The sequence below is a fragment of the Spea bombifrons genome, chromosome 8 (assembly GCF_027358695.1).
Source record: "Spea bombifrons isolate aSpeBom1 chromosome 8, aSpeBom1.2.pri, whole genome shotgun sequence".
NCBI classification, from domain to species: domain Eukaryota; kingdom Metazoa; phylum Chordata; class Amphibia; order Anura; family Pelobatidae; genus Spea; species Spea bombifrons.
The window spans coordinates 42,507,334-42,519,718 of NC_071094.1; the positions used below are offsets into that span (position 1 = coordinate 42,507,334).

The 12,385-nt window shown below is 45.5% G+C and overlaps 2 protein-coding genes across 2 annotated transcripts; both read left to right on the plus strand.

Moving 5' to 3' along the window:
• Nucleotides 1-865: 865 nt before the first annotated feature.
• On the plus strand, nt 866-3,427 carry LOC128503897 (major histocompatibility complex class I-related gene protein-like). Its single transcript, XM_053474092.1, has 4 exons — nt 866-884; nt 1,860-2,117; nt 2,281-2,556; nt 3,123-3,427. Exons 1-4 carry the CDS (start codon nt 866-868, stop codon nt 3,425-3,427), a joined length of 858 nt encoding a protein of 285 aa, XP_053330067.1.
• Nucleotides 3,428-8,873: 5,446 nt separating this feature from the next.
• On the plus strand, nt 8,874-11,493 carry LOC128504006 (HAUS augmin-like complex subunit 3). The gene is made up of 4 exons (XM_053474216.1): nt 8,874-9,749; nt 9,873-10,300; nt 10,851-11,067; nt 11,221-11,493. The coding sequence occupies exons 1-4, from the start codon at nt 8,874-8,876 to the stop codon at nt 11,440-11,442; spliced, it is 1,743 nt and encodes a 580-aa protein (XP_053330191.1). The 3' UTR covers nt 11,443-11,493.
• Nucleotides 11,494-12,385: the final 892 nt, after the last annotated feature.

Genomic DNA, 12,385 nt, shown 5'->3' on the forward strand with positions numbered 1-12,385 from the left:
GTGAGTGTGTGGAGCGGATGTTATTGTGGACAAGTGTTTTTCGGTATGTGATTGTGTATCTGGGTAACACGGATTAAACCAATGGAAGGGAAATAAACTTTTATCATGTTGGAGGATAAACTTCTATGAAGAGGTCGCTCCGTGAAGAAAAACCCAAGGCTTATTTGGATAAAAAAAATTGCTAAATAATGCATGTTTGTTTGTATGTGCATGTACAGCAGCGCATGCCACTGTGTGTGTGTGTGTGCGTGCGTGATGTAGCTTGAAAATAGGCCAATATTTAATAAAGCAACTCAAATGTACACCCTGATCGGTTATTCTTATCTCCATTTCCTCCATTCCATTATGGCTTCTCGCCTCTTACCTTTGGCAACTATTCTGGACGGTACCAACCCGTGAGACAGTGAATGCTTTCTCTATCTGAGGTGCCAAGGCTTCTGCAGAACAAACACACTGATTTCATCATTAGCAAAAATGTTGTGATGTAATATTTGTGCTGTTTAATCCCCTGAAAAACAACTTGTGCAACACAGACCTATACGCCGTCTCACATGGACTGAGGTGTGATCAAAGAGCCTTCCTAATTTAACAGCCTGGCCAGAGGGTCCAGAGTCAATCCAGACTATAACAATCCGGACGGGTCGGAACCGACTCCATGATATTGCTTCTGTCCTTTATTGTACCCACTGAGGCAAAATAGGACATATTAACTTCTACCTTCTCCTTCATCCCTAACCAGGAATGGGCATCACGTTTCAATCTGTCTCTGCCGCTGGGGTTTACCCCAAAAAAAATGGCTCTGCCACTGAGTGTGTTCTCAAAAAAAACCAAAACACATGACCCTGAGAACGTTTTGGTGGCCATAATGGAAAAGCTACAGGTTGGTGAGATCCTGTTGGATCTGGTCAACCAACCTTCTCCAGCCAACTCCACGAGACAGAACAAGGGAAACATTATTTGCCAACACACGGGCCATGCTTTAAATACCGTCATTTAGTGTTTCGGAAGGTAACCCAATATCCCATTACTTTCATTACCTTTGGTAATATTTAGATTGGATCTTATCCCATTTCGATGGCCTCTTAACAAAGAAGCATCTTGTTTTCCTTGGCGTTTGCTCTTGCTTTTTGGACATGTCTTTGTGAATTTTAGAAAAGGGATTTTCTGTTTGTTATCGTCGTTATTAATAACAGAACAAGTGGCAGGAGAGGGGCAGTTCCTTCGTTACAAAATTCTAACTTGAGTAACACGCCAGACAGAGCCATTTACCGAGGGGTAAGAGAAGGCATGGAGCGGGCGGCAGAAACTAGAACGAGGGACTCCTGTCTCATTTTTATGGTCATCGCGGCCGTACTCATCTCTTGGACTTCTTCTGGTATTACTGATCAGTTTGTATGAAAGCCAACATTCTCCCTGTCTGCTACTGACCTCCCATCATCTCATAATAACATCTTCTTCTTTGTTACAAACTCTGTTCTTTTCTGTTTCTAATTCCGTCTGCCGCTGTCTGCACTGGTGTGTGTTAGTGTCTGTGCCCGTCTATGTTACTAACACGATCTGATCTAGCTGGTTACTGTTGGTTACGCCATCTGCTCTTGTCTTACTTACTAACTCTAATGCTGTTTGTTACTGTCTGCCCCGTCCCTCTCATTAACACTGCCTCTGTCTCTTATTAACTCTTGCCGTGTCTCTGTTACAGGCTGTCACGCTCTGCCTCTCCTACTGTGTCTCGGGCACTGACTGTCTCTTCTACTAATTCTCTAACTTGGTTGTTTTCCTCCTTCGCTCTCTGGTCACTCTCCCCATCCCCCAGTCTCCTCGGCTTTTAATAGTTTCCTTGCCGTCTTGTATTCTTTCAGCAAGTCACAGTCAACATTACTTTACAACAGTGACCAATCACCAAGGCCCCGGCCATCCTTCTTACTTCACGACCCAAGAAATGGACGGTGTGGTTCTGTACTGGTACGACAGCCGTACCCAGCTGCTGGAGATCAGAGCTCCATGGGTGAAAAACACTAACCTCAGTCTGTGGTCCATTGACATCATGGAGAGTACTCATCAGCTCAGAATGCAAAACTACTTACGGGCTATAATGAACTACACGAACGCCAGCGAAGGTGAGTTACCAGTCTTGGTCAAGGGCAGCTTCACCAAACTAGGCTGAGCTCAGCTTATTATCTGAGCCCCTCTATGGCTGCCTGCATCACCATGTGTGCCCAGATGGAGGGCTTAGACTCGCGTCTCCTCGTTCTGAACGCACCCCCTGTCCTTCGCTCATAGGGTATCATATTCTCCAGAAGATCGAAGGCTGCACTCTGCACGATAATGGGTCTGTGGCAAGCGTTCTTAGCGAGGCTTATAACGGGCAGCGTTTTACCCACTTCAACCCTGACACGGCAAACTGGACAACAGATATCGCTTCTGCTCAGTTCTACGTGGACATCTTAAATTCCAACAGGACGAATAACGAGAACATAAGGGACCAGTTGGAGAAGAACTGCCTGGTAAACCTGGAGCTACTGCTGTCTGCGGGAAATGTCACGCTCAGCAGGAGAGGTATGTGGACATCACGCGGCTTCCCACCAAATCACTGTGTTTATTCTATCGGCATTCTCGCAAACAGTGGTATAGCTTTATATAACATTACACATAATTCTAGATGCCCTTTTACTCCATTATTGCTCTGGTTCCCGAAACCCTTCCTTTTGTGCTATATAGATACACTATATGGGCAAAAGTATTGGGATACCTGACCATCACACCAACAGGGACTTTGATTACATTTTTGGTGTTCCTGTGGAGAACGATGCACATTCATCCAGTAGAGCGTTTGTGAGGTCAGAGACTGATGTTGAACGAGACGCCCGGCTCGCAATCTCCGTTCCAGTTCATCCCAAAGGTGTGCGATGGGGTTGTCAGGGCTCTGTGCGGCCGGTCAAGTTCTTCCTCCCCAAACTCATCCAACCATGTCTTTATGGGCCTTGCTTTGTGCGCTGGGCCGTCATCCTGGAATAGAAAATGATCTTCCCCAAACTGTTCCCACAGAGTATTGCCCCAAATGTCTTGCTATGTCCCCTGGCTGGCGCTCTATAAATAACATTTAATACAATTCTAATCTTCAGAAGAACCAATGCTTGAGGTGGCCCAGGAACCGACGTCTAATACCACCATGGCACTGCACTGCAGGGCGTACGGTCACTACCCGCGGGAAATCTCCATGAGCTGGTACAAGAACGGCCAGCGGGTACCTGATGAGGAGCTGGAGAGAATGACGCTGCCTCTCCCCGACACCGACTTCTTGTCTTCATTATCTGTCAATGTCAGCCCGACGCCAGGAGACCTATATACTTGCCGTGTGGCCCACGGCAGCCTAAACACGCCAGTAACACGGGAATGGAGTGAGTACAAAACATGGGGCTCATGCTAGTTATTTATCCCACGCAGGAAATTCGGCCCTGGCTGATAAATGGTACACGAGGCTATGTACTGAATACACGCAACCAACACGCTGCCGGAGTGTAAGAGTGTAGCGTGTGGACGGATGCTGACACCTACTGGCTTACCGGGGAACTTCACAGGGTCGGTAGGAGGGGGGAATGTAAACATGCGCGGGATCGGCATCCGGCTCCTAAATCTAAGACGAGACCAATGACTGATTAAGGTTTGAGCTTTTGGACTGACCACGATAAATTAGCCCCATTACTTTAAGGCCAGCAGGTCACCAATGACATAGCTGTGGCCCCACACTGTAGCACCCAATCAGGTGTGTGGAGCAATGGCAGCCAGCGGCTCACCGGGCATTCATGTAGTGGGCCAGATGGCTAGTCCGGGCCTGTCTATTGTCCACTGGCATACAGAACTGTCTCATCTACGTGTACTCTCGAGACTGCTCTCTCTCATGCCTGTACATATGTACATTGCATTCCCTCTCTCTCCTATGCATATAGGTTGTGTAGACTAATACTTATACATCTCTCACGTAGAAGTGCCGGCGCTCTCTCCAGGGTCCGGCTGGTTACAGACCGGCGGCGTCTCCGTTGGGATGGTCATTGCGTTCACGCTTCTGGCTGTGCTTTTGGTATCGATCACAGTCTTTGCTCTGCTGGCCGGGGAGAAATTCAGAAGAGGTAACGCATCTCTGATACAGTTTGAAAGATACATCCCATGTTTGTTATAGAAAACGTGTACTTATCATATGGAACCTGTAACCTCTCCGTGCATCTCTTTCATTGTCCTCCAATCATTCCGGATACCGTTTCACTATTACAACTCACCACGTTGTATGTCTCCTGTCCTGTACGCCATAATAAGTCTTTAAGACCTCTGTTTCTGAATACACAGCTGTAGTCCGTCCTTATTACTCGCTGCTAAAATAATTTGTTTGTTAATCTATTTTCTCTTCATTTCTCACAGAGAGAACGCTGGGCGAGATTTTAGTAAACTCTTGAATTCGTTCGATGTCATCATTATGAACTGCGCAAAAAATGACCTCATCAAATACAAAGAGAAATTAAATTACTAAACACAAGATCTCCTTTAGGGGCTCTTCAAAGTATCAGTACTCAGTACGCCATCTGCTTCATGGGTTCAGAATCAAGGGGTGAGAGTTTCACGGAAAAGTGGTGGGGGCTGCAAGAGGTAGGAGGGTCACATCTTCAATATATCAGCACCCTGTAATATCTTCAATATATCAGCGCCCTGTAATATCTGCAATATATCAGCACTCTGTAATATCTTCAATATATCAGCGCCCTGTAATATCTGCAATATATCAGCACCCTGTAATATCTTCAATATATCAGCGCCCTGTAATATCTGCAATATATCAGCGCCCTGTAATATCTGCAATATATCAGCACCCTGTAATATCTGCAATATATCAGCACCCTGTAATATCTGCAATATATCAGCACCCTGTAATATCTGCAATATATCAGCACTCTGTAATATCTTCAATATATCAGCGCCCTGTAATATCTGCAATATATCAGCACCCTGTAATATCTGCAATATATCAGCACCCTGTGTTATCTTCAATATATAAGTGCCCTGTAATATCTGCAATATATCAGCACCCTGTAATTTCTTCAATATATCAGCACCCTGTAATATCTGCAATATATCAGCACCCTGTAATTTCTTCAATATATAAGCGCCCTGTAATATCTGCAATATATCAGCACCCTGTAATATCTGCAATATATCAGCGCCCTGTAATATCTGCAATATATCAGCACCCTGTAATATCTGCAATATATCAGCACCCTGTAATATCTGCAATATATCAGCGCCCTGTAATATCTGCAATATATCAGCGCCCTGTAATATCTGCAATATATCAGCACCCTGTAATATCTGCAATATATCAGCGCCCTGTAATATCTGCAATATATCAGCGCCCTGTAATATCTGCAATATATCAGCACCCTGTAATATCTGCAATATATCAGCACCCTGTAATATCTTCAATATATCAGCACCCTGTATTATCTTCAATATATCAGCACCCTGTAATATTTTCAGTGTATCAGCACCCTGTAATATTTTCAGTATATCAGCACCCTGTAATATTTTCAGTATATCAGCAACCTGTAATATTTTCAGTATATCAGCGCCCTGTAATATTTTCAGTATATCAGCACCCTGTAATATCTGCAGTATATCAGCACCCTGTAATATCTGCAATATATCAGCACCCTGTAATATCTGCAATATATCAACGCCCTGTAATATTTTCAGTATATCAGCACCCTGTAATATTTTCAGTATATCAGCACCCTGTAATATCTTCAATATATCAGCGCCCTGTAATATTTTCAGTATATCAGCACCCTGTAATATCTGCAATATATCAGCACCCTGTAATATCTGCAATATATCAGCACCCTGTAATATCTGCAATATATCAGCACCCTGTAATATTTTCAGTATATCAGGACCCTATACACTGGCAGCTCTGGAACAAACATGCACGGAAATGATACGAAGTCTGATTATGTTCGATTTTAAAAATATCACAATAACCAAACAACAAACAGATGAAAATTAATTTAATAGAAAATTAATTTCTTTTACCAAATGTTTTTCAAAATGAAATAAATTTCATATTAAAATCTACCTGTAGCTTGTAGTTTTGGTTTGGCAATCGCCGTTATCATTTGTTTAGATGGTGAGCTCCTGGAAGCTGAGTCACGGGTTCCACATTACGTCTTGGTCTTGTTAGACCCCCTCTGAGTGTTTGCTGAACTGTGTGGGTGCTGCAGGAGTGTTTGATTATTTAAGGTGCCTTCACTCCAAGGCATCAGATTTTTCACGTGTAGCTACCACTAGTGTCCACTAGATGTCACCACAGGAAAGAAAATGACTGAGATTCAACAGAAATGTAACAGAATGTGACTATTATTATTCTTTTTAAACTGTTTATATTGCGCCAGCATATCCCACAGCTGACATGTCTATTCCCATTTCTGCGATGTCCGCCTTGGAAATGCAGACATCTTTCCCTGTCTCCCAGCTCCTAGGCTTGCGGGAGATGTGTTCAACAAAATGCATCTCCTGCTGTCTGCGCCCACGTAGTCTACTCAGTGGCAGTAAGCGCCAGTGCTGGCTCTGAAAGGGTTATTGGGTGTCTAGCGAGACATGATCAGGTGAGCGTGTGGCGCTATCATATAGCGCCCCCCTGGGCAATTGCCTGTAAACAGGACCGCGGATGGGTGTTGTGCTACAGCTCTAGAGCTGCGTCCTCTCCTAAAAGTAATTATTCTTTTTTTAACAGGTGAAATGATGCATATTGAAGCACTTACACAGGGGGTTTTAATAAGCATTCTTCATGGGACAGTGAGGTGAAAGAGTCAATAATTGGCAGTGCGCAATCCCATCCATGACCACTGGGTGTCACCCTGGCAGCAAACAATTTAACCAAAGGGGGAATATCATTCATTGTTTTGTTTCATTGAGTATTTTATAGTCTAAATGTAGCATTTCCTTCCCCTGACGTAACGCCCCCCACGTTTACGCCGTCTCTCCGGATGTGAAGTCACGCTCAGCGCTCACCGGATGTCAAGTGCGGGACAGAAGATGAAGTATCATAATTCAATATAATAATAATCTATCATGAAAATAAAAAAAGCAGAAGGTCACTGAAGGCCTTGTTTACGAGCAGGCCTGAACTGGGGCCAACAGGGCCACACACTAACCCTGGTTCCGCAGCATGTGGCCCCTGGCTTAATATGTCTGTCCACATGGTACATGAGCAGAAAACCATAGCGTGTGGCTGCGCATGTCCAGCTGTCACCATCAGGCGGCTTGTGGCTTTAAAGCGCCAGCCCGGCCCTCTTAACGCGAGAGCGGTGAAAGTCTCTGCTGATTGCCTCAGATTTCTGCTGACATCATCAGTGTGCGTCTGCAGACCATCCACTGTCACGCGGCTACAGATTTACTTTCATTCCCAGTTTCTTAAAATCCTGAAGGGAAGTGGAATTTTTTTTTTAAAAAAAAAAGGTTACTGGTTCCTGTACTCTTATAGAGAATGCATGCTGCTGGGTTGCAATACAATCAGTGATGCCCTGCATAATGCATTATAAGAATCCCAGGCTAAATTAGCAATCTGTTTTTTTTGGAATAAAACAATCACTCTTGCATAATAACCGGCATTAGCAGCCATTTAATTCAAAAGCAAAACAGATCCACAACCGGTGCACGTAAAATGACCCTCCACCTTAGATGCCGCTGGACAGCCACCTGACTTGCCATCTTGGATGGGGCAGGGCAGCCACACAACTTGCCATCTTGGATGGGGCTGGACAGCCACATAATCTGCCATCTTGGATGGGGCAATAGTACAATGCGTTCACCATCTCAGACAGGGAGTATAATACAAAACACGGGTAGCTGAGGGTAGGTGTGGAAGAGACATCCAGGGTTTGCCTGATTTTCTTCACAGGTTGAAGTTGTTTCATTAATTGCCAAACCAACATTGTCAGGAAGAACAAAAGTCTCGCTGCAGGAACGTCTTACTTATAAACAGGTATTTGGATGATATAATAAGTGCAAACGTATATCGCAGGGAACATGCGATGTGCGTTGATGTATAATCAGTGTGTTTTGGGGAAAGCAGTTTTTATGCCGCAAGCGTTATTTCCATGTTTGGCTGCGGAATAAAATAGATTTAGCAGCTAAAGGTAATTCATTGGGATTAAACATGGCTATTTAATATAATTGATATACGCGGCCTGCATTGCAACTTTGAATTTAATGCAGACGTAATGATTTTAGATGTAATGTTACGATGTTTTACTTTACTTAAAATGACATAAGTGGAACGGCCTCCCAGCAGAAGTGGTTGGTGTTAACACATTGGGGGAATTTAAACATGCAGTGGATAGGCATATGGTGGTGTCCCCTCTGTAAGTGCATGGAGAAATTCTGCAAAATCACCCGCATGCATTTGCCCCTTTCCCCTGCCGCCAAGCTATTTGCCCCTTTTCCCTGCCGCCATGCACGGGTTGTATGACCGAACTCATCTTCTGCCACGTGATATATTTACTGCCGCTCATGTGCAGACATCGCTCCCACTGATTTCAATGGGAGTGTTTTCCTGTCACTGATTGGCTGTTTCAAGAAATGGGGGCCACCGAGGGGGCATTTGGCTGCATCTCTGGAGCTGCAGCTTCTCATAAAGGTAAATAATGGATTTAAGAATAGTAATAATAAAGTATTTACAAAAGTACGACTTTGTTCAGGAGTCTGCCTGGGACACCGGGGGGCTCTTTAATGAATTGGGGCAATTTATTACAGATCGCTGCAAACAAAACACTCTCCACTCAACGGGGAATGTCTGTCTCTCTCCCTCTCTCTGTCTCTCTCCTGTAGCTATGCTGTCTCGCCAGCGATCCACTTGTTTCATCTTGGAGAACAATCGAGTGCAGGGGTCTGACTTTGTTGAAATGCTCCGTCTCATTGGTTACCCGGGCGCCAGCGGCCTAAAGGGTGAGGATTTTGACTGGCTTTGCGAGGGCAATGAAGAAGTCGAGCAGTTGCTTGGCTGGCTCTGCGGGGTGGTGGACCAACGCAATGCCTTGAGCGATGAGCAGCTGGAGGCGTACAATGATCTTCTGGCTTCCGGGAAGCCTCTTCTTCAAGCGGACGAACTACAGAGCCTCTGCAGGAGGGAAGGAGGGGATGATGGAGACTTGGATTTGGAAGAGCGTAAAACTTTGGACGAACTGGAAGCCGAGGTGCAAAGCCTCAGGAACCTAAAAACCCACAGACTGCGGACCCGCAACAAGTTGGAATCGTTGGGGTTGACGTTCCTCTGCAGCCACCTCTCGCTGGAGAAGTCTGAAAAGGAAGAGGAGAAAAATCTGATTCACATCAAAGAGGGGCTGGCGTCCCTGAACACGAAGTGCAACGCCGCGCTGACGAGGCTGAGAGAAGTCGTAAAAGAGCTTGGAGGCCTTCACTCTCCTTTGGTGGCTCCTAAACTCTTCCTGTCTTTGCTTGACCTGGGAGGTCACATAGGCCTCGAGAACACATGTTGGGGGCAGGTGGAAGATCTTTCAAAGGAGCTGCTGCCTGGTAGAAACGAAGAGAGGGAACAGAAAAAGAGATTAAAGAGAGAAATAGAGGCGGAAGGCGAGAGGGTTAGAACCGCGTGGGCATCTCAGAGGGTACAGCTCAGCCTGACGCTGGGGACCTTGCATGGTAAAGAGGAGGCATTCAACTGGGTTCACAGGACTAGAGAGGAGCAGGTGAGAGATCTCCACAATACGCTTCGTTACTCGTTATTCTAGAACTATCGTTATCGTAAATGCAAAATAGCAGCCTTTGTATTATTTATGAGTTTTTTTAATTATAATTTATTTGTTCTTCAGCTGTGGGATCCTCAACAGGTCCCTTCCCTAGAAAGAGAGATTCAGTCCTTGGAAGCAGAGGTGGAAGCCTTGCAGACACAAAGACTCCCTTCTCTGGTTTGTGAAGCCTCCCTGGGGCCGTGCCTGCCTTCTCACCACGAATGGTTGCGTGCAGAGAAGCAAAGACTGAAACAGGTGGAACAAGGTCAGGTGCCCCTAAAGGAAGCCGCCCTCCATCAACTTTCACGCCTCCAGCTAATCGAGATGGGTCTTCATGCCGAGAGGAGGACCCATCGCCAAACAGAGAGAGATCTCCAGGGTCTGAGAGGAGAGATGGCCACTCGGGCAACTGAGTTGGGAAGGAGGCTACAGGGGCCAAGAGACCTATGGGCCTCGTCCCAGTGGTTGAGTCCGATACGCATTGCCAGCAAGGACCACACAGCAGTGAGGTAAGTGGGCACAGGGGCCAAGCTGGAGCAGGGAATAAGGAGCTTTAAACATGCGTGGGAACGGCGTACGGCTCCTGAATCTAAGATGAGACCAACGGTCTTTACAGCAGAAGGAACCGGCGACTAGATCTTTTTAATTTTTTTATTTTTTTTGTTGAATGTGTTCTTTTTTTTTCTGTATATTTTTAATTATCTCGCGCACCATTCTCCTGTTTTTGGAATCTGTTGTTTTTATGTTCTGGTTGGTAAGAACCGTTTTTGTCTGTTGGCTCCTGGATTTCAGTTGGATGTTTTTTTGGTAAACCTCGTAGGATGATTTAATGTAAAGGAAGCCGCGGTGGAGCAGATGGAGCTCTGCGATCTTTAAGGTCTTTTAACCTAAAAAAAAGGGGAACTCCCAGCAATTCTCATTATCACGATCATTCTCTTCCCCCTTTTACAGATGGAGCTGAACATCTGGATTCGGTCTGTCGCTCTTTCGTGCCTCTTAGTCTCCCTTCATACTTTCTGAATGTTAATTCGCGTCTCGCTGTCACGTTATATCTCTAAGGTTGTCTATTATGCTGAACGAGCCGACCAGCCGAAAGGAGCTGTTTCCCAAGTATGAAGCCTTACAACATAAAGGGGCATTGCTTGTGCAGGAGGTGGCATCGCTAGGGGGGGTACTACATGGCCCCCTTCCGCAGGTGTCCAGCCTGGAAGCCGAGTGCAACGAACTTTACCAAAGTCTATGCCGAGGAACCCGGAACCTGCAGCTTATAGACCCAGTCAGTACCGCTATGTTTTTTCCTCTTTTCTAGGAGCTCGGAATGTTTGCTGGGAATGAGGGTATCACGGGGTTCTACAGCCCTAAAAGCCCCAATGATGTATATTTAAGTCATGTTATCTCTGTGATCATAACCTTTCTATTTCCCGTGCAGGCTCTTACGCACTCGTTCGAAGCGCTCTACACGTGTGTCTCTCAGTTTAACCAGTGGTGTCTGGACTGTCTCCGCGATTTGGAAAGGAAGAAGCATTCCATCCAGACGTCTCGACTCGAACAAGAGAGGCGATTATACGTTCTTTTCTACCAAGACCCCACCGCCCTCGCCAGCACCATCCAGGAACTCGAGCAGCGAGTCCGGGAACTGGAGTCTCAGTGACTTTTAGATCGTTTAATTATATTGCACATAAATAAAATAATAAGCATTCATGCATCCGTGTGGCAGTCTATTACACTGTTCCCTTTTTTTATGACATCACCATGCAACAGCCTATGAAAAACTACTTTATAATGTTGCACCTTTTTTTTTTTCATGTGATTGATCGTATAACGCTGAAAACGTGCTGGTCCGGTACTTATAGAATATGCTCTGCCCGGTTTAACAGCTGTTACCAGCCCGGGAGCTTACCCTGAGACTTTAACCCTTTAATGGCCCATCATGCAGTTTCTGAGTGTCGACTCGCCAAATATGTTAACCAAATGGCTCTGATACCTCATGGAAACCCTGATCTGTCAGTTAATCGAGTCACCTATATTTACACAGGGGTATCAACAGCATACTAGGGGCAAAAGCACCGGCTAGGAGTGTTTTATATATCATTAGCTCCCTACTGTGTGACCCTCAGAATCTGCCCCTTGACCCTGAGATTGGGGCAAAACATGGTAAGACTAGGGGGGAAAACCCTGAGAGTTCCCCAGAATGCCCAGGGGTCCTCCGCTGTGTGCCCGCTATAGTCAGTCAAAAGCTGATTCCCGAAAAATTGAATTTTAAACTGGGGATATTTTTAAGTGGGGATTCAGCTGGGGAATGGGGTTATGAGTATTCACTAAAAATCAAGTCTTCCTTTGACCTCTTAGCTGTTTGAACCCAGCAGGAAACGCTGCAGGGTTTATTGCCCCAGGTAGAACCCTGCTATTACCCTTTTTGCGGCAATTGGGTGTAACGCATGTTTTTGTGCCTTTCTGAGTAAGAGGAGTCGCCGTGAAGGCATTTTCTTGAAGCTGCCGGAGCTGTCTTGGTTCCACGTTTCTTTTACTCATTTCCAGATATTTCAGACCCTAATATTTCCCATAACCCTCCCCCCCGCTCCTGTCGGCTCCGT